Source organism: Osmia lignaria, chromosome 8 (assembly GCF_051020975.1).
Source record: "Osmia lignaria lignaria isolate PbOS001 chromosome 8, iyOsmLign1, whole genome shotgun sequence".
NCBI lineage: Eukaryota > Metazoa > Arthropoda > Insecta > Hymenoptera > Megachilidae > Osmia > Osmia lignaria.
Window position 1 is genome coordinate 7862625 of NC_135039.1, and position 24658 is coordinate 7887282.

General features: G+C 42.4%; 1 protein-coding gene across 1 annotated transcript in view; it reads right to left on the reverse strand.

Annotated features, from left to right (window-relative positions):
• Positions 1 to 1437: 1437 nt before the first annotated feature.
• Positions 1438 to 24658, reverse strand: part of LOC143305549 (uncharacterized) — a 540711-nt gene continuing 517490 nt past the window's right edge. The window contains exon 3 of the mRNA XM_076689585.1: positions 1438 to 1936. Within this exon, the coding sequence (XP_076545700.1) occupies positions 1760 to 1936 (177 nt within the window). The 3' untranslated portion in view covers positions 1438 to 1759. The remainder of the gene's footprint in view (positions 1937 to 24658) is intronic.

Consider the following 24658-nt stretch of genomic DNA (forward strand, 5'->3'; position numbering starts at 1 on the left):
AAACCAACTTCCCTTGAACTAGCACAGTATCACTGAAATTCGATTTTTCACAATTTATCACTTCTGGAAGACGTAAAATGGAATCTACGATTTGCACGCATCAGACGTCAAATAGACATAAGAATAGTTCAGTGATTCTCCGTCAGAGGCATTGATGGTATATTTGACCACGTTATCATCAAGGTCGATAAAAACACAGATCAGTCGATAAATGTAAATTCTAATTTGACATCACAAATGGCTACGCGAATATAGCCACAAGTAAGGCATAGTTGCCGCAACGTATTAAAACTTCTGTCACGCTGTTCACACCTGTTACAATTCTAATCATCACCACAATGAATCAGCTCGAGCCGATAAAGAGGTCTCAGAATGAAACAATACCTAATGTGTGGCAAACCACAAAACTTTTTTATTCATATTTATAATCATGTTTTTTTATCAATGAAAAATATAGAAATATGCCAGAGAAATAAATTATAAAACCTGCACATTTCGCAATATTCGCATATTCTATATGCAAAAAGATATAGAAGGCGATATACATGTGCTGTTTGTGTTCCTATTTATGTATTTATTATTTACTTAAAAGATTTTGATTCCTGCCGGACATACAGAAGGACAGCGCGAACGAAAGAGAGGTAGCAAGAACGAAATAATACACATAATGTACGCGACCATAAAACTTATAGGAATGAAAACTGCAGGACATTAATAATTTCAAGAAGGTGAATCGGAGGGAGTGAGGATGCAACAGTTTTACACTAATTCTAAACGCGTTTATAAATAGAAAACAAAGAATCGGCGGCCGATGCTCGCCGGTGACAGTTGATCGCGCGGACGGTGTAATACGTACCAGTGCGAGTGAGAGAGCAAGATGACGATACCGATGGCTTTGCGAGACAGACTGTGTTTTGTCGCACGTAACGACATCGATTTTGTCATCTTGCTTTCTCATTCGCACTCGTACGAATTTCTGGTCGCGAATATTCTCGCCCGCAGGGAATAAGAAATAAAGAGATATGTACTAATTAATCATATATTCTTTTTATTAATATACATTTTTCTGTAAAATGTAAAAATGTAAATTTTTATTAATATACATTAATAATAATTTACGATGACATTCCGTCCTCCTCTGCCGCCGCCGCCGCCGCGCCGTCCTCTTCCTCTGCCGCCGCCGCCGCGCCATGGTCGTCCTCCACGGCGGCCGCCCCATTTGCGTCGACGGTGGCCACCGCCATATATCATTTTCTTTAACAGCTTTTTAATCTAAAATATAATAATAAATGGTACTAAAATTGTGACATTATTAAAAAAAAACAAAAGAAAATCGTGTAAATTCATTTGCTACTACTGTAGAAATGACTTCTTTTCATGATAATCTAATTCTGCCACATTTATTACATAAGAAAAGCAATGTTTTTACTTGCTTGTGTCACGTGGAAAGTTCACAGGTTTTTAAATGAATGGCACTTTTAAAGGTTTAGCACTTTATTTTTATAATATGATCCCGACTGACTGCGCTTATGTCCGGTAAGGTCTTTTATAATGTCGTTGGTGGTGGAGAAGGGGCCGATGATTGACAAGGTGGGATGTCCGTGAGAACGCGTCTTATCGAATACTTAAGTAGGTGGTCGCAATATGATGTTTAGGTGTCCGGTCGTGAGGAGTTCAATTGTTCGAATATCGATCGTTTAGGCGGGTGGCCGTAACACGATGTTTGTCCGATCGTGGGAAGAATTCGATTAACGTACGTTTAGGCGGCTCGTCGTAACACTTGCGACGACGACGACGACGACGCCGACTGCTGCTTCTCCTCCTGTTTCTCTTCTTCCTTCCTTCTCTCTTTTTCGGCTTCTTTATTTTCTTTCTCTTCCTCCCTCCTCTCTACCTTCTCTCCTTTCTTCCCTGCCTCATTTCTGTCCACTTCCATCTGTAAAGAAAGTAATTTATATATAAATAACGTAATATTAATGATATAATATTTTACTGGCCGATTATACGCACCTCGTGGTCTGACATCTTGCTTTATTTGATTGTCTTTTGTCGTTGATGCTGAAACCACTCGAATGGTGGTGGGGATCAGGACCGTGTTCACTGTTTTATAAAATAGACCTTTTCCTATTTTCTAATTTTTTATTTTACGGATTACATTTTTATTTTCATGTTATATTTTTGTTTTATAATTTTAATTCATAATATTATAAATGAATACAACTTCAAAAGTTTTTTTTGTCATTGTTCTTTATTTTTCGTAGTCCTTAGAAACACTCCTCACCATGGCGCCCTATGTTTCTTCGTATTGCATTTTACGTTTTCGCGACAGTTGCATTCGAAGCAAGAAATAGATAGCATCATTGAATTTATTTCAAAGCTTCGAAAGTGTGAAGTGATCAAAGTGAAAGGTGAATATTGTGGTGTGATAGTGACAATGAGTGATAGTGAAAATGTTCTCATGATTGAAGTGATTGAAGATAGGAGAAATGAATGTGAACATCAATGTGTGGCGGATAATAGAAGTCGTCGGCCAAAATATACAATCAGTACGAAAAGATATTCGAAAAAAACAGCATGCCGCGAAAGAAGGCGGCGGTTAGCCCTTCAGAAAAGTTCCGTACAATCAACATCCGATGGACAAAGATACACCCCCGAGAAAATTTATTTACCATTGGATGACGAAACAGAAACGGCAAATTCGACAGAAATTTTTGAAGAAACGACGAATGAATTGTTTGAAATTGAAGAAACAAACAATGCTGAAGATGGGATAAATATGGAAGGCACAAATTCAGAAAATGAAGAACTGATGATACAGAAAGTTGTAACGAACGAGCCTGAAGAACAATTCTGTATACCAAATTGCTTCAGTATTGTGGACATGCAGCACATCTTTGCTGAATTTCAGAAAATAGGTGACCATGCTAAAAACAGGGAAGACTGTGGAATTAGACACCTGAAAATAACCGGCATGAAACGGTCGGGCCTGAGGACCATCCTCAGTGTAATATGCGATATGTGCAAATATAAAGGTGAAATCCACAGTGAACCTGACGAAAGCAATAAAATGGAAACAAACCAGTGTGCAGTTGCTGGAACAATTGTGAATGGAGGCAGTTATGCCCAAATGGAGGAGTTCCTTGCAGCGATGAACATACCCTCCATGTCGAAGAAAGAATTTAGAAAGCATCACGATAAAATCGTGAAAGCACTAATTGTTGCTGCAGAAGAAGAGATGGTAACAGCGGCAGAGGAAGAAAAACGCTTGGCCATTGAAAGAGGCGATATTGTTTCCGGATGTGGAATCCCTCACATCCCCGTTGTGGCCGATGGAAGCTGGATGAAACGATCATACCGGACTGGAACGTACAATTCCGCGTCTGGAGTCGGCGTTATAATTGGATATCACACGAAGAAAGTTTTATTTATCGGTGTGAGAAACAAGGTGTGCAGGATTTGTCGATGTGCTGCGAAAAAGAAAGAAAAGCCACGAAAGCACACCTGTTTTAAAAATTGGAGCGCAAGCCAAGCATCAACGGCTATGGAAAGTGACGCTATAGTCGAAGGCTTCAAGACCAGCGTAGAAAAACGTGGGCTGATTTATTCAACACTGATTGCTGATGGGGACAGCAGCGTTTATAAAAAAATTATAGACGCAGATCCATATAAAGCACAGATTCGTGTAAAAAAAATTGAATGCACGAATCATTTATTGCGAAACTTTTGCAGAAAAATGAAAGAAGTTGTAAAGATGACAACACCTGGTACATTCAGAAGAATCGTTGAAAGCAGCATTCGGCGAATGCGTGCGGATATAGTAAAAGCCGCAGAGTACAGATACAGTCAGCAAGTAACAACCGCTGAAAAAATTAAGAATTTGTATGCCGACATACACAATGTTCCTAGCCATGTTTTTGGTGAACATGCAGATTGTTCAAAACTACAATACTTCTGCGATGGAACGAGTAAAAAAGATGAAAAGAACATTGTTCCCGAATTGATGAAGATGGGAGTGTATGAACAAATCAAAGAAATACTTCGACCTCTGTTGGCGCATGCTGAGAGTTTGCTGTATAACAGCAACAATAATGCCGTCGAAAGTTTCAACGGAATCGTCGCAAAATATACAGGAGGAAAAAGATTGAATTTCGGCGAGAGGGGATCTTACACGGGAAGATGTGCTGCTGCTGTCCTACAGTATAACACAAAACAAGTGTTGTGGCGTCTGAATACGGCGATGAACAAGGAACCGCCCGTTATTTTTCGCGAAATAGAAAATAGAAGGAAGAAAGAAAATGAGAAATACAGTGAAAAGAGAAAGGAAAAAAAAATTACAAAGCACGTGCGGAAACAATTCCGTTCTGAAAAGGATTCCAATTACGGACCAAATGCTGAAAAGCCGGATATGGCTAACAATATTTATGAATTAGAGCCAAAAAAACATATGGAAATGTTACAGAATTGGCAAAATAGAAGAGATGCCATTGAAGAAGAAACCATCGGTCAAGCGAAAAATCCGAGATGGTTGAATTACAAATCTAAATTATTGACGGCCTCAAATTTCGGACGAATATGCCGTCGTCGAATTGGCACGCTCTGTGGAAATTCAGTGAAGTCGTTAGTGTATCCACGACTGATCAGTGCACCTGCAGTACAATATGGACAGAAATGCGAAAAATTCGCACGTGAACATCTAAGTGTGTGCATTGGTGTTGAAATTAAAGAATGTGGATTATTTATTGATAGTGCCATCCCGTTCTTAGGAGCTTCGCCAGATGGACTTATAGACGAAGAGGGCATTGTGGAAATCAAATGTCCGAAAACGGCGGAGAATTTATTGCCGAAGGAGGCAATCAAAAGTGCTGCAGTTATTCGGCGTATATTTGCAGACGCAGAAGGAAATGAATTGAACAGGAACCACTACTATTACTACCAAGTACAAGGACAACTACATGTCACAGGTAGAAAATATTGTTTATTTTGAATTTGGACCCGAAAAGGGTTAAAGTACATTAGAGTCGATAGAGACGATAATTTTTGGCAAAAGAATATGGAGCCAAAATTAATTCAATTTTATTTATTATGCATGTTACCGGAATTAATAGATAGCCGGTACAATAGGGGAATGCCCATTCGGGAGCCTCAATTTATAACAGAGGAGAGAGCAAGCTTGGAAAAGCGCAAAAGGTCCCTCTCAGAAAGTTGCACGAATATTGCTACTGTCCGGCGTCGCACTGCACTGTAAAGTGCAGTAACACTGACTCTGTTGGTGGTTCACAATTGCATGAAATAGCAATTGTACTCGCGGATCATACGATCTCGCGAGTTGCTCGACGCCAATGTACACATTTCAAAATAGTGACTTTTGAAAAGTCAAAAAAGGTCTTATGCGGACAGTAATAAAAAATACTGTTACTGTCCGGCGTCGCACTGCACTGTAAAGTGTAGTATCACTGACTCTGTTGGTGGTTCACAATTGCATGAAATAGCAATTGTACTCGCGGATCATACGATCTCGTGAGTTACGCTATGCCATACCATATTTCTTAAAGTTTGTTACATTTTCGAAGAAACGATTCCCGAGAATAGGTTTTTTGGAGCGAAGCGAGCGTAGAACTCAAAATTTATTTTTTCAGCGGAAATAATTGTTTTCTTATTCCTTTCTTGAAATTATTAATGTCCTATAGTTTTCATTCCTATAATTATAAAAAATATTTCAAAGTACCTTCGACTTCTTCGAGATACGTTTATACAGGGTGTCCCGTAACTTGTGTAACTCCCGGCAACGGGGGGTTGCTGGGGTAATTCTGAACAACATTTTCCTTTACTAAAATGTCGTTTCAAGCTTCGATTTTAAGTTATTAAAGAAAAACACTGGCCAATCAGAGTGCGCGCTGAGCCACGGAAGCGTTGGCTTTCAACGGCACTCGGTCGTGGTCGTGAACAAATGCATTGGCACAGCGTAGGTATCAAGGGAAGAGTGCGATAAATGTTACAACGTCATAAATGAACAACAATGTGAAATCATTCGTTATTCATGAATAACAAATAAACTAATAATTCGTTTAGAAGTAAAGTGTTTTATCATTTATGAAAAAAATGTTTTTTTTAACAGTACGTTTTCAGGTGGATCAATTGTTTGAAAAAAATTATTTTTCTAACTAATGTTCGAAAAAGATAATTAGACTTACTCATTCATCCATGAAAGAGACTCCACTTCGACGGAAGTGGATCGTGCCGATCCTGACCTTCCCAGACAATCCGAAACAGTTGACAATTCGGCTGGGTCATTGAACGCGCTTCACTGCACGGGGAAAGGTGGGGATTATTTTGAAACGATTTATTTTTCCTACGTGTAAACAAGTCGGTTATTGAGTGACGAAAGAATGCCTTATTTTTTTTTTTTTTTTTTTTTTTTTTTTGCCGGAGGGGTAATACATTTACGTACGCGGTGTGGGACTCGAAGGTGTTTACAGCACCCCAATACCCACTAAAACCCCTTCCTCACCGGGCCGATTGTGGTGGCCGTGGTATCAATCGCAGCAGCGGGTGCTGTCACGTAACCAAGTATGTCACTTAGCGACGAATGAATGCATTATTGTGTAATAAACAATTGATCTTACACTAGAATGAAGGAATTCTCACACGCACACACATTCACACATACCGCGAGATCGTTTTTTTTTTGAGGGGGTGTTGCCAATGTCGCGAACCGATTTCTTCGGCAGAGCAGCATACAGTCGATCACGAAAGTCTTTATGCACCGTTTAAAACAGAATACCTCATTTAAAATTGGACCAAATGATTTAAGGCTCTTGGACAAGCTATAAAAATTAATTTCCTAAGCTATGTACTTTTGCTGTTTTAAAAAATTACAGTTTGTCCTATTTTAAATGGGGTAATTTGTTTTAAACGGTGTACAAAGACTTCCGTGATTAACTATACTTTTTACACGCATACATATTCACACATACCGCGAGATCGTTTTTTTTTTGAGGGGGTGTTGTCGTTTTCGACTGGCAAAATTAGTCGCGAACAAAACGTTCATCATGATACGTACAAACGCCCAATATTATGATATGTTTTTCACATACGCGGAGTGCAAAGGCAACGCAAATCATGCGGCTGCCCGATACCGCGAGTTGCATCCCGGCGAACAAACATCTAGTGCGGCAGCCTTCCGCCGGTTGGCTAGCCGCCTGCATAGGACCAGGTCGGTTCAACCAAACCATCGTGAAACGGGCCGATCGCGTCGTGCTTCCATGGCGCGGTTGGAAGAAGTGCTCGCAGAGTTCGACCGGGATGGTCGACACCCAGAGTGTGCGAGAAGTTAGCAGGCGGGTGCTGTAAGTTTAAATTTTCAAATGCATAAAATTTTCAAATTTTCAGTACATTTGAAAATAGATTTCATAATAAAAATGGAATTATTGTGTATTTTTTTTTTCAATTTTAGTGTCAGCTGGACCACGGTACACCGGGAACTGCAGCTGGAAGGAATGCACCCGTACAAATTTGTACGGGTACAAACATTGTTCCCCAGAGATTACGTCCAACGGATGGAATATTCAAAGTGGCTGTTGGAAAAAATCGAGCGAAATCCGTCGTTTTGCAGGTACATTTTGTGGACAGATGAAGCCCTTTTTACACGGGGGGGTTGCTTTAATGCCCACAATTCGCACCTGTGGAACGATGAGAATCCGATTGCGATTCGTCCACATGCAGCACAAGACCGCTGGTCAGTCAATCTATGGGCCGGCATTTGCGATGATTTTGTTGTTGGGCCATACAGTCTACCCGCTAGATTGGATGGAACAACATACCAAAATTTTCTGGAGCATGCTCTTCCGGATCTCTTGGAAGAAATTCCTTGCGAGGTTCGGATGAGTATGTATTTCCAGCATGATGGGGCGCCCGCCCATTATGCCGCAAATGTTCGGGCTTACTTAGATGAAACCTTTCGCGACAGGTGGATTGACCGCGGCGGTTCTGTACCGTGGCCTCCACGGTCTCCGGATATGAATCCGTTGGACTTTTTCTTCTGGAGACACCTGAAGGTACGTTCAGTATCATTAACAATTTGCACTAACTTCAAAAATCTTTATTTACGTAGTTTGCTTCTCTCTTCATGTTTTTAGACTGTAGTATACCGGCAACCCGTGACCACGAGGGATGTGGTGACAGCACGCATCCGCAACGCTGTCGCGACAATATCACGCGACACGTTGCGGAAAGTGCAACAAAACGTACGACGGCGCGCGGAGGCCTGCTTAGTGGTCGACTGGGGGTACGTCGAACCCATCCTGGCCACGATAACGTGACACCACCCGCTGCCGCGACTGACACCACGGCCACCACAATCGGCCCGGTGAGGGAGGGGTTTTAGTGGGTATTGGGGTGCTGTAAGCACCTTCGAGTCCCACACCGCATACGTAAATGTATTTCCCCTCCGACAAAAAAAAAAGAAAATAATGCATTCTTTCGTCACTCAATAACCGACTTGTTTACATGTAGGAAAAATAAATCGTTTCAAAATAATCCCCACCTTTCCCCGTGCAGTGAAGCGCGTTCAATGACCCAGCCGTATTGTCAACTGTTTCGGATTGTCTGGGAAGGTCAGGATCGGCACGATCCACTTCCGTCGAAGCAGGTTCTTTCGTGGATGAATGAGTAAGTCTAATTATCTTTTTCTAACATTAGTTAGAAAAATAATTTTTTTCAAACAATTTATCCACCTGGAAACGTGCTGTTAAAAAAGAACCATTTTTTTCATAAATGATAAAACACTTTACTTCTAAACGAATTATTAGTTTATTTGTTATTCATGAATAACGAATGATTTCACATTGTTGTTAATTTAAGACGATGTAACATTTATCGCGCTCTTCCCTTGATACCTACGCTGTGCCAATGCATTTGTTCACGACCACGACCGAGCGCCGTTGAAAGCCAACGCTTCCGTGGCTCAGCGCGCACTCTGATTGGCCAGTGTTTTTCTTTAATAACTCAAAATCGAAGCTTGAAACGACATTTTGGTAAAGGAAACTGTTGTTCAGAATCACCCCAGCAACCCCCGGTTTCCGGGAGTTACACATGTTACGGGATACCCTGTATATCACTAAAAACTACAACATATCTAAATTTGAGCAAAATCCAAAAAAAGACGTTAAAAGGAATTTATTTAATCATCTATTTCCATTAACTTTTTCTTTTTTCAATATTTATCTTCATTCATCTTTCTTCATCTTTGTATGAATATTTTTGTCATTGAGAAATTAAAGACAGCATTTTCCTCTTCTCGAAAAAAATTAAAAAATTATATATAGGTATATTCAAGAAAACGTTACTAGGACAAATGGACTGCAAATATGCTGCCTGATCACGTATAATCGGCAAGTATAACCTTACATAATTAATATTACGTTATCTATACATAAATTACTTTCTTCACTGATGGACGATGAAGAAGAGGAAGAAAAGAAAGAGGAAATGAAGAAACAGGAGGAGAAAGAGGTCTAAGGAACGAAGTCGAATAAAAGAGAAGAGAAAGGAGAATCCGAGGCAGTCGACGTCGCAAGTAAGTAAAAGCGTTGATTCTTCTATGTAATAAATGTGGCAGACTTAGATTTTTCGTGAAATGAAAATGATGTCTACTACAGTAACCACTGAATTTCCATGATTGCTCTTTCTACTTATAAAACATTCATTATTATATTTTAGAAAAAAAAAAATTCAATACCACATGACTGGGATGGCTGTCGTGGTAATCGACGATGCAGACGGCACGGTGCGCCGCGGAGAAAGAAGAGGCAGAACCTGCCAATTATTGTTTATATACATTGATAATATTTCAATGAATAAATATTGTATATATAGATATAGATTGTTTGCGTGTTCACGTGGGCTGAGCGGACAGAATAAAGAGGCACACTTTGCAACAACCACAACTCGTTTATTGCGCGTCAATATGTACAAAGATAAAACACCAGTCACACAAACAATGTACAAAGTCAAACAATTACACTGCGTGGGCACGACCAACTTACAACAATAAATGCGTGGGCGTAGCGCGATCAATTACGCGAGATATACTCGAAAGTAATTACGTGGACACGGCGCGGTCGATACTTGTTATATTAACAAAGAGCGGTCTGATTTGAAACGTAACGTGAGCGTGGGCAAAAAAAACGTGCGTTCACTCGAAGCGTACGATCAAGAAGAACACGATCGATGATGGCGTCGATCGTGCCGGTTCCGGCGAGGAGAGGGAACCGCGTGGACAAAGTGGGCCCGAGAGGTGCTGCCGCTATCGGTAACGACGCACGAACGAAGTATTTTTGTTGCCAACTTCGTGGGCTGAGACAATTTGGGGAATTTCGCCAACATAGATCAATTTATATCTGTTTATTTTCCATTCCTTTTCTGAAATTATTAATGCCATGTAGTTTTTATTCGTATAAGTTTTATAGTCGCGTACGTAATGTGTATTACAGAGTCTCATCGAGTCTGTCGTGGCGTGTGACTCGAACATATGTATTTCCGCCGATCGGTACTACGTTGTTTCATTCATGATACTCCTTCTCTTTCTATCGCGTTGTCTTTTTCTATGTCCGCCTGGAATTAAAATCTCGCTCGGCTCGAGTGAATTCATTTTGCTAGATGGTCAGGATTGTTACAGATGTGGCAACACCGCGATAGAACTCTCCAATCAGTGATGCCAGAACCGTGGGACGTGGGACAAATTTTTACCCTCTCCACGACGTCCCACGACGTCCCAGTGACTCCCCTACCGCAGTTGTTTCATCTAACACAAGCGCGTTGTCCCACGTGTCCGTGTAAGCTCTGCGGGTTTGGCAGAGTTCGGCTTCTCTCGTTATTTCTACGTTATCGGCTCGATGCTCAAGCCGCTAAAGCACGTGGCAGCAGCATCGACGAATCGACAAAATAATATAATTTCGTCCATGGCAACATGGCTGAATTAAGAAACCAGGAGAATCAGTTCGAATCCCGATTTTACGGTTTCAGTTCTGATTCTCAATACATTAACGTTTTTCTAATACATAAAAATACATTTTTAATACATTAATACTATGAAATACATTAACTTGGAAAGCAGTTAAAAAAAGGAGTTGAACTGCATCTTTCTTTGATATTTTTTTTAATATTTAAGTTTTATATATATACATATGTATGTACGTACATATGATAAAAGTACGTGATACAGAAGTAATTTCTTCAATTAGGTATTACTGTTATTCTAACTATTACAATACGTAAATTCGAAGACATACGAGGAAAATTGGTTAGGTTAAATTGTAAGGATATAAAGAAATTTCAATCTTTAACGGTTTGTTAGTTTTATTTCTTATTCCTTACAACTATTATAATTTTATTCTCTGAATGGTCATTACAATGAAAGATGGATTAGATACAATTTGATTCCTCATTTAATTTGTTATATACATATCAGGTTTCTTGCAACTATTGCACCTGGTCCACGCTTATACGATATTGCATATTTTACTTTCCTATAATACAACAAGGAAACAAAACTATAATATAGTGATTACCATAATACAACAGAAAATGTTAAGCTTGATATAAACCTTATGTTTTTTTTGTGTACTTAATCTGCACTTACGCTTCGTTGCTTTATAATGACTGATTTTTCTTTTGAATGAAACTTCCACTAGCGTATTGATGAAATTTTTTGATTAAAACAAGATCAAACACGACATAATTTGAATTATAGTTACTTTATATATTTGCATTAGGTTTTAAATAAATAAGTAAATATAATACAAATTATGTCGTGTTTGGTCTTATTTTAATCAGAAGGACCTTACAATTACATTGGTAAAAGTTTCATTTAGCAAAAATGAAAAATAAAAAAGTTATGGTTAAATTAATATTGTCTCACTCAAATGTGTTTTCTCGGGCCCTTTAATTCTCGGACCTCTTTCTCTTTCGCTATTTGTCTTTTTCTACGTTCGCCAGTATTCAAGAACTCGCTCGAGCTGTGTCGTTCTGCCAGCCTCGCACACTTTTAGGAGAATCGGGAAAATTCAGCACAATAACACATTCTATGCTAAAAGAATATACTAAGTTATCTGTCTAAAAAAATTTTAATAAATCTGCCAATAGATTTATTTTCTGACTGCTCTTCTTAGATAATCAGAATTTCACCATTCTCCTGTACAGATCGTGTGTAGCAGTTTGTAGCAAACTCAACATATTTTCGATATTATGTAGAATACACAACCGATCGACAAATATTAAACAGGATATTTTGTACCGCTATTTATATGTCAAGGGCCATCTAAATGAAATAAATGACCAACAATGAATAGTATTATATAATAAAGGTGATCGCTGTTCATCTATTTCCTTTCTACGATGTACAGGATTGCCTCGAAATAAGCAAGTGGCTCGGGATCGAACAATTGCATATTTCGAAGCAGAGACCACTTGCTTTTTTCGAGGCAATCCTGTATTTCTTCCACTACAGACGGTTTCCTAACAATTTACAGTACTGTAAAATCTGGATATACATGTTAGCGTCAGCACGTGTTCAAGGGTTGACACGTGGCAAGGTCAATGCATTTTGGGCTTTGACCTGGGTTTCAAGGATTTCTTAGGATTCTTTAGGCTATCGATGCCCCGAGCCATGTGCCTGTCATCGGACTTAGGCCGGCGGTAGTTGATACTTGAGGTGCGACGAATTCTAAGAGTCGCGGACGTTTTGTTTATGGAACGGCGATAGAGAGTTCGATCGCCGAGTTTCAAAGAATCGCGCGTGTGGCCGATGACCCAAAGTCATGGTGCTGCATGGCGCGTGCAGAAAGATAAGAGTTTGAAATAAAGGATCTCGCCATGGAGTGGGGAGGGTCCGGGGACCCTCTGGCAAGAGGACTGTGTCAAAAGACACGGCACTTACCCGAGAACCTCCGATCGATCGTGATCTCTTAACATACATATGCAAGAGAGATTGGGATCCAAGCGAGGTGTCGAATCTCGGGTTACGCGCGACGCCAGCCAAGCGTGAACGTAGAAAGGGACAGGCAGTGGATGAGAAAGAGAGGTCCAATGATCAAACGAAAGAGCCGAAACATATCGGTGTGACTAATACTAATTCAGTTATAAAACATTTTTATTTTTGACTTTTTTTACTAACCTATTGGCCAGATTTTTCTGATTAAAATGGAACCAAACACGATATGATTTGAATTATATTTATTTATTAAAATAATAATGAAACTGTATATATGTATAAGGCATGCCGTACACCAAAGATACATCAAACACGCAACATGCAACATGCAACACGTCGCATGTTGCGTATGAACGTAGAATAGGTATCGCGGCACGGTACAAACGATTTGTACGGACGCAGAATCGACACCAAGAATGGATATATGCAACGTTGAAACGCCCAGAATCGACACCTCGGCTGGATATATGCAACATTAAATGCCCAGAATCGACACCTCGGCTGGATATATGCAACGTTTGAAACCCGAGCCGACACCGCAACCGGTTTTCATTTCCAATCCTCCTTTGCTTTTCGCCAACTTTTAACATCAATTTTAGCAAGTAATTATAATTCAAACTATATCGTGTTTGGTATCATTTTAATGCGAAAAATTTCACCAATGCGTTAGTAAAAGTTTCAGTAAAAAAAAGTCAAAAATAAAAAAGTTTTATAGTTGAATTAGTATTAGTCACACCGATACGTTTCGGCTCTTTTCTTTGATCATCGGACCTCTCTCTTTCCACCACTGTTTGTCCTTTTCTACGTTCACGCTTGGCTGCTCGTCGCGTGTAACCCGCTGCTGCGGACACGTGGGACAACGCGCTTGTGTTAGATGAAACAACTGCGATAGGGGAGTCACTGGGACGTCGTGGAGAGGGTAAAGATTTGTCCCACGACCCACGGTTCTGGCATCACTGTCTCAAATGATGTGATTCGACAAATACGCCACCTCACTTTCGTTTCTTATTCTGCATAATGGCGTTAGATGTCACACCGTCAAATGTCGGATTTCTTAATTATATGTTTTCACGATTGCCCGATTCTTCCCAATGGCGCTTACATTGATTCGGAGGAGGCATCGAAGGAGTCTGTGCCCTTAAATGCCCAGAATCGACACCTCAGCTGGATATATGCAATGTTTGAAAACAGATCCGACACCGCGACCTCGTTTACATTTCCAACCCTCCTTTACTTTTCGCCAACTTTTAACATCAAGTACCACTTTAATCACAAAAATCTCACCAATGCGCTAGTAAAAGTTTCATTAAAACAAAGTCAAAGATAAAAAAAGTTTTTTGATTCAATTAGTATTAGTCACACCGATACGTTTCGGCTCTTTCTTTTGATCATCGGACCTCTCTCTTTCCGCCACTGTCTGTCCCTTTCTGCGTTCACGCTTGGCTGGTCGTCATGTATAACCCGATATTCAACGCCTCGGCTGGATATATGCAACGTCTGGGTCCCAATGTTTGTTGCATATATCCAGCTTTTACTGTAGTTAGATATTAGCTGGACTGGGGTCCTCAATTTTTTTCAGATTTTTCATTCTGGTGCGTCAAACCGAAAAAAATCAAAAACCGATATTTTCGACATATTTCGTGCGATAACATGAGAAATACTTTCAATTTTTACATTGCCTTTAAACAGATTTCTAACGTTTTTTCACTGGATAGAGTAAAATCTGAATGGAGAGAGTGAAGTTATAGTAAATAATTGAAAATTACGTACCTTATCCTCTAAAATATTAGAAAGTTTTTCAATATCGCCGATGGGTAAGTCGGTAAGGTGTCCGACTATGCAACTGCTGGAAACTTTTTTGTCGCGAGTTCGCGCCCCATGAATGTACAATTTTATTTTTTGTTCATAAAATAATTTTTGTTGTTTTAATTATTAATTACATAAGAATACACAATAATTATTTAATAACGTATGAAAATAATTTTGAAATATTTTATTATTAAGTATACATAAAAATAAGTGGTGCACTACCGATTTTCTGATTACGTATTGTTCTAATTACGGATAGCTCCCAATATTTTGTTAATTGAAAAGCCGCGTGGTTGTTGGTTTATGATGGATATTGAAAGCAATACATGTATTGTGACCCGCTTTTTAATGTGGGTGCACTCTATATTATTTCCTATACAATAGCAAATATGGTTTCGATTACAACTCGTTGGGCGCCAGCCACTCAGGGTAACAAATGAAGAAAGGGAAAGAAATCAGGTGTTTTACAAGGGACAGGTTTCTCGGCTTTTCCTGGGTTGCGGTAACCATGACTACGCGGGGGAGTACGCAGGGAGGATTGTCGTGAGAAGGGAATCTCAAAGGGCGGGAAGGGTTTTCTGGACGTTCTTTACGTTACACGTTGGTGGATAAATGCAGAAGGGAAGTGTAGGGGTAGGGAAAGGGTTTCGCGAAAGCGCGTAATACTGGGCGCGGAAGGCGTAATAGGCCATCGCGACGATACGAAATATACGGACGAGAAAATACAAAAAGCACGGGCGAGAAGGTGCGGTTATCACTATTCAAAACTACAATTTTAATACGGAAATGGCTTACCATACGGCAACACTCGCCGGATCCTTCACACTCTCTGTATCGCTTCGACTCTCCTTCACACACCATACCGCTCTCCGCAAATCGCGTTTTCCAAAACTCTTTAACAAAACTCTCTAATCGCTTTGGTTGCCTAAGGCTCAAGCGATTGTAATGGGGGGGCACACGTGACACCACGTTACAGTATATTTTACCTTAATTGTACATATAGCCAAAGAGTCGGTTGTGCACCACTTATTTTTATGTATGCTTAATAATAAAATATTTCAAAATTATTTTCATACGTTATTAAATAATTATTGTGTATTCTTATGTAAATAATAATTTAAAAAAAAAAATTATTCTATGAAAAAAAAATAAAATTGTACATTCATGGGGCGCGAACTCGCGACAGAAAAGTTTCCAGCAGTTCCGTAGTCGGACACCTCATCGACTTACCCATCGGCGACGTTGAAAAACTTTCTAATATTTTAGAGGATAAGGTGGGTAATTTTCAAATATTTACAACAACTTCACTTTCTCCATTCGGATTTTACTCCATCCAGTGCAAAAATGTTAGAAATCACATAATACACTAACGAGGGAAACTACCCAAGTGTTACGCTCACTTATTAATGAAACTTTGTCACCTTGTAGAGCTCGTCGAGCAGAACACGCCTATACCCCCTTCTCGGGGCAGACAGCTAATTGTTTAAAAGATATTAACAATTAAAATTAGTTACTCCTTACATTCAGAAGTATGACAAACTAACACATACAAATGGTTAGCTCCGCGGTAAAACGCTTGATTTGCAATCTCTTTTTTTCTCTCTTTTTTTTTTTTAATAATAATTTGTCCCTTTTTAAATAACTGTGCTGCAATTTTTATAGGATTTATCTTTCCTATCTAATACGTACATTAACATCTTCACCGCATTCGGAATTTACACGCGTTTATTTGTTATTATACACACACTGTAACGTGGTGTCACGTGTGACCCCCCGTTACAATCGCTGCGCTTTCCCACCTCTCACTTTAACCCCGTAACCCACCGGAAAACCCTTCCCTTACCTTACCCCTTTTCCCTGTCCGCCGGTATCGGGCCGATGGAGGCGGCGAAAAGGACCCCAAGAAGCAGATAACCCCAAAAAGAGCTTCGAGGCCGGCGACAGACCCCCAACCCCTCCCAGGAAAGGGAGCAACGATGGACTCCAAGACGAAACGTCCACCCAGCTCAAACAACAGCAGCAAAAGAGTGTGGCGTTCACCTATGCGCGCTCCCGAAGCGCTCTCTGGGAGTAACTAGGTTAAGTTAGGCTAGTTAGTTTTAGTTGCTAGATTAAGTTGCACATAGATTTTTAGTTGGTAGAAGACGCGCTAAATGGCGAGGGTGATTTCCCATTCCCAAAATAACGCCAAAGAAGTGAGACGTAATACACTCGTTTAAATATTGTGCAATAAAGAGTCAAGTTCTTGTGCAATCAGTGGGAATAGTTTAATTACCGCTCCTCTCTTCCTTATCGACGAACTGAAGTCCCCACAAGAGAGCCCAGCTGGAGCCATTTGTCGCCGAACCCAAAGACCTCAGCCCGCAGCCGTCACCGTCAAGGATCCGTCAGCCCCATCGATCCCGATTACCGGCCGATCAATAATGGATCAACCCCAGACCCGGGAGATGTCCCAAATCCCCATCCATCCCCTCCCCAAAATTCCCTACGACGGGCTCGTCGCCGATACCGCAACGACGACCCGTCACTTTGCGTTACGACGTATCATCGAACGTTATTGAGAATATTTAGAGAGCGATTTACAGAGAGCGAGTCAGGCGATTTTAGAAAAACGATTGTGTGAATTCTAGAAGTTGAGTTAGAGAGTATTGTCGTGGGTGAGTGAGCGGTGCAGCACCGGTGAGTCCCTTACAGTAATACTTCTCAAAATTGTATCTTCTGAGTCAAGCACGGAAATTTCCCGGCCGCAGTCGTTCCATCCGCGACCGGCACTTTCGCGATACCCCCTTCTGTCCCCCTTAAAGTTTCCCTTCTACGATCCCCCCTCAGCGCGTAACGTGCGAACCTCCTGCTGACTCATCCTGACCCTGAGATCTCCCTGCCCACGAAAATCCTCCCTGCGAACTCCCCCGCGAAGTATTGTTACGGCCATCCCGGAAAAGCTGCGTAACCCGTCCCCTGTACGATCCCTATTACTCCCCATTCCTCCTCGCCACGAAACGTGGCTGGCGCCCAACGAGTCATTGTTATCGAACGAAATTTCAACATTTGTAAAGTCCGAAGATTTCATTACAGAGTGAACCCCCGAAAGGGTCACAAATTTGGGTGAGAAAGCGCAGTGATTGTAACGGGGGGGCACACGTGACACCACGTTACAACACACCCCCGCCTTGCCGACCAACGTGGCCCACGACAATCTGTCGTCTTCAATTGTCCAGTCTGGGTGTTTGGAGGGAAAATCACTTACATCCCGACATTTATGAGAGCACCAGATGTCAGGGTCGTTTCCTACGGCTGCTAGGCCGTCCACGGGGTCGCCGTACATGTGTGAGAGAGCGTCTGGCACGACGTTGTGGGTCCCTCCTCTATGGACTATTCTCATTGGTAGTCGTTGCAAGGTCAATGCCCACCGGGCGATTCGCCCGGCGGGATCTTTTAAATGGTGAAGCCATCGAAGGCTATTATGGTCTGTCACTACTGTAATTTCTGATCCTTCTATGTAGGGACGGAATTTTTGGGTGGCCCACACGACGGCCATACACTCTCTTTCGGTTACTGAATAACGGGTCAGGGAGCGGCTAGCGTAGGCTATCAGGTGGTCTTCGCCATTTATGGTTTGGACTAGAACTGCCCCGATAGCCGTATCGCTAGCGTCGCTTTGGAGGGAAAAGGGTACGGTGAAATCGGGGCGAGCGAGGACAGGAGTTCGGGTAAGGGCTGTTTTAAGGGTTTCAAAAGCGGTTTGTTGGTTATATCCCCACTCCCAGGGGACGTCTTTGTGGAGGAGGCGGGATTGAGAAGAGTTTGGTCTTTGGACACATTTTTCAGGAAACGGGAGTACCATTTTACCATCCCTAGGAAACGTCGGAGTTGTTTAAGGGTTGTTGGGGGAGGGTAGGAGAGGATGGGTTCGGTTTTGTCAGGGTTGGCTATCATGTCGTCTTTATTGATCAAAAACCGGAGGTATCGGACCTCCGAGCAACAAAACTCGCTTTTTTCGCGATTTATTTCCAAGTTGGCCTCTTTCAAACCTTTCAAAACCATCCCAAGCCATTTTAAGTGGTCTTCATATGTGTCGGTCGCGATAATTACATCGTCCAAATAAGCAAAAATGTGGGGTTCCTAATCGGGGGTAATTAACCGGTCCATTACGCGTTGGAAAGTGGCGAGGGCGTTGGTGAGACCATAGGGCATTCTGGTGCATTAGAAGAGGTCTCGACCAGGGACTGCGAAAGCGGTTATTTCCTTAGTGGGAGGATCAAGAGGGATTTGAAAGTAGGCTTGGCTTAGGTCCAACTTGGAAATATATCGGGCTGTTCGGAGGCTGTCAAGGATGCGGTCCATGTTAGGGAGGGGATACACGTCTTTTTTGGTAATTTTATTGACATCTCTGTAATCAATACAAAATCGGTAGGATCCGTTGGGTTTAGGGCTAAGGACGGGATGACTGCACCACGCACTAAAGGAGGGTTCAATTATTTAGTTTTGGAGCATGGAGTCGACTTCTTTTTGGGCCGGTTCCAGGACACGGGGAGCCATTCGACGAGGGCGTTGTTTAATAGGAGGGTGGTTTTGTACGTCGATGGATTGGGTAGCAAGAGGGGTGATTCCTAGGGCGGAAGATGGGGAGTCTTCCTAGGTGGAATGAGGGAGTCTAATAGGGTTGAATCCCCGAGATTTCCTCGGGGGTCGCTTGGGATAATCCCGCGCACATTAGGTCCATAGAAAAAGGGTTAGTGCGAAGTTCAGGATAAAAGGGATGGGGAGGTCCGTTCGGGGTCCGCCACAATCTTCAATCTCCATCTACAGATATTCCAAATCGTATGATAAAATCCATCCGTAGGACCACCTCGTACCCGATTGCTTCGCTTGCGCGAAGGGGGAGGTCATGGATCTCGTCATCGATCTGGATTGCGACGGTGACCTCTCCGAGGACTCTCTCCGTGGAATTATTGGCAAGAATCATGCAGGCTTGGGAAGGGATTAAGTAGGGTTTAAATAATTGGGCTATTTTGGGACCTGCATAAGAATGGGTTGCGCCGGTATCGAGGAGAGCTTGGAAAATGTGAATACTAGATTTTATAGGGATGAAAATGCGGTTATCGCCAAAAGGAGTTTGGTGGGGAGCGGGAGTGAGGGTTGATGATGGTGGGGCACGGGATCCGGGGAGTTGGATCGGTGTTTCTGAGGAGGTTGCGTCGACCCTTACCGCCGACCCCCGTGCTCGTTTCCCGACAAACATTTCGGGCACTCCGGTGCGACCACGTCCATCGTTCCGCACCGGAAGCAGAATTTCCTCCTCGGTCTTTGGCAAGTTCCGAACCAGTGCCCTGGCCAGTTGGCCGGGACGTTGTAACCTTCCGGAGGTGGTATCATGGGGAGAGACATTAACCTTGGAATTTCGGTGATGGTTAAGGGAGGTGGATGATCGGGCGGTATTGGAGTACTGGGGTGCATAAGGGTTTCTTCGGGACGACGGTGGTGATGTAGGAGGAGCACGTGGCCCAGGGAGTGCCTTACGGGTTCTTGGGGGTGAGTTAGGAGGGGCAGTGGGTCTGGGAAGAGGATTGCGAGGCTTTGAACTGTACGAGGGAGGCGGGGCGGTCTCGGCCGCCGCCGCAATTTTGGATGGAGTGTTTCTTGGGAGTGAGTACCCGCATTCGGGAATGAGGGATGTTTCGGCTGGTGGAGGTTCGCGGTATTCGCGGGTGTATCGTTGGGCCTCGTCTACCCACGCTCCGAGCTTTAGGAGGTCCCTGAACGATTGAGAAGAGTGAAAGTCTACGACATACTTGTACCGGGGGCGTAAATTCCGTTGGGCTATGGCCAGTCGCTCGCGATCGGGAATGGGGGATTCGGCGCGGGCGAACATCATCTGCAACTTTCGTACGTATTTCGCCAGGGTCTCCCGTTCTCCCTGGGTACGCGTGATCAGGTCCCACTATAACCGATCTTGGTAGTTGCCGGGGATGAATTGGAGGCGGAAATCTTCCAGGAACTCCTCATAGGTATCCCAGGTTTCCGATTGCCCGCGCGCCCAGATTCGCGCCGACCCAATAAGGACGAAGGGGATCGCACGAAGCATATCATCCTCCGATATTCCGTGTCCGGTCGCGTGTTCGGCCAATGTCTCTAGGAACCCCTCTCCGTCCTCCCCGGGGGTGCCTGCGAAGTAGATCCGCCACTTCCGAAAAAGTTCGGAAGCTCGGCATTTTCCGGGATTACGCGAGGGGGCCCGGGGCTCGCCGGTCGAGGGATGGAAGGGATTTGAACGCGACAGGGAGGTTTCGATACGCGGTAGGGACGGTAATGAGGAATTAGGGAGACGGGTTGGGCCATATGGGCGATTTGGTGGATTTGGCAGCGAATTTAGTTTGGGTGATATTGGGTTGGAGCCGGAATGGGGTTGGAACATCGTGAGGAATTAAGTTTTCGAGGTTCAGGGACTCAGAAAGGAATGTGCGTACTGCTCAGCGAGGGTGGTATAACTTGTCGGTCACCACGGTACGGGTTATAAGTGTCGGAAAAATGGGGGAGAAGATCGTGGGGCGGAAGTTGGGGGGAAGGTATTACTGGAGGATTGTCAAAAGGGAGGTCACGAAGGTTTGAAGGGGGAGTGGGTGTAGGATTGGGTCGATCTTCGACCTTTGATCCCGGCGCGAACGTAACCCTTTCGCGCCGTTGGTTGGCAAAAGGGGAATGATCAAGGTCGATTAATAGGGGTTGTGCGGGAATCGAACAGGAAGCGGAAGTTACGGTAACCATGGTGGTCGTCAGGGTAGCGGTGGAGGTCATCGTAACAGAGTTGGGGACGTCGTAGGACGTGGGTGGTAATTCAGGGAAGGATACGTGGGAGGTTTCAAGTGCCGGAGGATCTGCTTCATCATCGGGTTCGTCGGGTTGACAAGGAGGAAGATTATTTACGGGCTGTTCAGAAAGGGAATCATCCGCGGAAGGTGTTACCCACGCCGAGAAAAGGGTGAACGGGAGTCGATCACCAGCGGTATCATTCGTCAAATCCCATGGCGCGGCATCCGGGCCGAGAACGCGACGTACTTCCGCGCGCAGGTAACGGTCGCGAAGATCGTCTATCGTGCCACGGATATTCAACCGCGCATGGTCCATTAGTTGAATTAGTTCGACGACCTCTAGCTCGCCGATGTGTATCAGGAAATTCTGCGAGAATTGTATGAGAGCAAAGGAGGAATGGGAAAAAGAACACAGAGAAAAAATAAGGCGAGGAAAAAAGAAGACAAAACGAAGACACAGGAAGAAGAGGAACACAAACAAGAAAAAAAAAGAAGAAGGTAAAAGGACCAAGAAAAAGAAGAAAATAGAAGGAAAAGAACACACGCGGGGCTGCATAATAAAAGAGATGGAAGAATGGTCCTACCTGGGTCCGTCCTAAGGGGCGTAAATCTAACAGGCCAGGGGATTCCCCTTGATGGCGGAATAAAGTAATGAAGACATACCAACATGAGCAATATATATGGACCTTTCAAGTGGCCCAAAATGTGGGCTGATGCTTGGAGTTGGGGCTGGTGATGTCGGGGCTCCCGATGAGGAATACCTCACAATCCTTTAAAATAGTTGACAAGATTGATGCTTTATATAACAAACTGGTTATTTATAATTTGACTGAATTAAATATCTAAGACAAAGGATTAAATGACCAAGTACTCTTATACATCAACCGCATATTTAATAATGGACGAACAATGAACTAGTTTTATAAAAAATGACAAATTAGCGTATAAAAATGATTGACATTACTCGATCACTTATGCACTGACGGTCGAACGTTAGGGACAATATGACTCATCAGCCTTGATGTCCATGTGTTTGTTTAATATGTTTAGTTTATTTATTTATTTATTTATACTTACATAATTGTTTATATAGGTATGTAGATAACTGTTTTTATATGTGTCTTACTTATGGACTTGCGTGGAAGAAATAATAGAAATTCGGAAAAAATCGTAAATTATACATTAACGATTACTGAATTCGACAGAAAATAATGGTCAAATTCGGAATATGAGAATATAATGAAGGAAAATACGAAAGGCCCATGGTAGAAATAGAAGGTATCAAAAATTTTGAGTAAAGATATAAATGACAATGAATAACGCAACACACAACCGATAAAGGAACCAAATAGCAATGATACAACAACGAAGGGTGGTTGAAGCCTGACGGTACGTAGAGGCGTGCAAGTAAATGATACAAATGGAGAAAATAATGTAAAGATGCTTACCCTTGGGGAGCATAACTAGATGATTTACCACATGGTCCGGTGCAAATTTATAGTAAATAGAATACGGTGATTCATATTAAATGATAGTGTGCTATAAACAAAAGAGAATAAATTAATAAAAGAAAACCAATAAAAAATATACAGCATATACCTGTAACGCACAAGGAAGTTTGCCTAATTTCGGGAGGAGCGCTTAATAAACCTAGAAAAGGGAAAAAAATCTTGTATAGGAACTAATTAGCTTACCTTAGGAAAATAGCTATTTAGAATGTAACGGGCGAGATACACTTCTTCTCTCATCGGGAGTGGAGTAGGTGAACCAAATAAAATCCAAATATAGTTAACCTGAAATGAATAGAAAATTAGTACATAGTACAAGATGACGGACAGTAGGATAAATGTTAAATAATGCAATTAGTAATATTAAAATTGTATAATGTAAACAACACGAATAGATAAGTTAAATATTGAAACACAAATAGAATAAAGTAAACGATAGATCAGGTACAACACGACATGGGAAGACGCCATGACACCTAAGTGAACATAGAGTGCAAGGCGTATAGAGGGGCACACGTAAGTAAGAAATGGCTCCAAGGGAAGAAGCCATAGGTGAGAAGATACGAGATGGTAAAACATAGTAATTAATGTAAGATGTAGATTACTGATTTATTAAGGGCAAAAATAGATGAAAACACAGAAATATAGAAGATGAAAAGAGGATATTCAGGAATGAAAAAACGGGATAGAATTATATGCAAACCAACAGGAATAAAGGAATATAGAATCGGTAGAGCTTCCACTTAGAAATAGGAAATAAAGTAAAAGATAATAAGGAACGTTAAACCATATATACAAATATATAAAGGAAACTATGAAAAAAGCTAAAACCGAGAAGTAAGTGCTAGTCTGCAAGAAACAGGTGATTTGTGAACTACAAAACAATAAACAAAGAAAATCCTAGATAAGTAAATAAAATCGGGTAACAATAAAAGGAAACAGGGAACTGGTATCAAGGAAAGACAAAAAAAACCAGGGAGGTAAGAAAGGGATGGCTGAAGTAGTGCCGAAAGGCGGTTCCGGCTATACCCTGCCTCAAGAAGAGATAAAGGTAAGACGAGGAGGGGGTTTGTAGTGGGTAGGCGACATTAGGTTGAGAGTCCCACACTACCGGGCTGGTGACCCCCGCACGGTGTGCCTAAATGCATTTTCCCCCTCCCCGCAAAAAAAAAAAAAAGCTCGCCGATGTGTGTCCGCATCTTGCGGGCTTTGGCGGAATCCATGTTCGCGGGATACGAAAAAAAACGGGGGTTTTCGCGGGATATCTTTCGTCAAATAACAAAAAGGATCCTGGCGAGAGAACCAGTTATTTATGGAAATTGTATCGATGTCGTTACGAGAGTAGTAACGAAAGCAACGGGGAATTTGAATCACGTGCGACGACAGCCGCGGATCGGCGTCGCGCATCGCGGGTCCCCACCGCGGCGGCATCCCCACTCCCGTGCGATTAGACTATAAGTAGGACCGATCGATACGCGGATCGATGAGTTGCCTCGGGGCTTCGGCCCCGAGGGGCAGTGATGCCAGAACCGTGGGACGTGGGA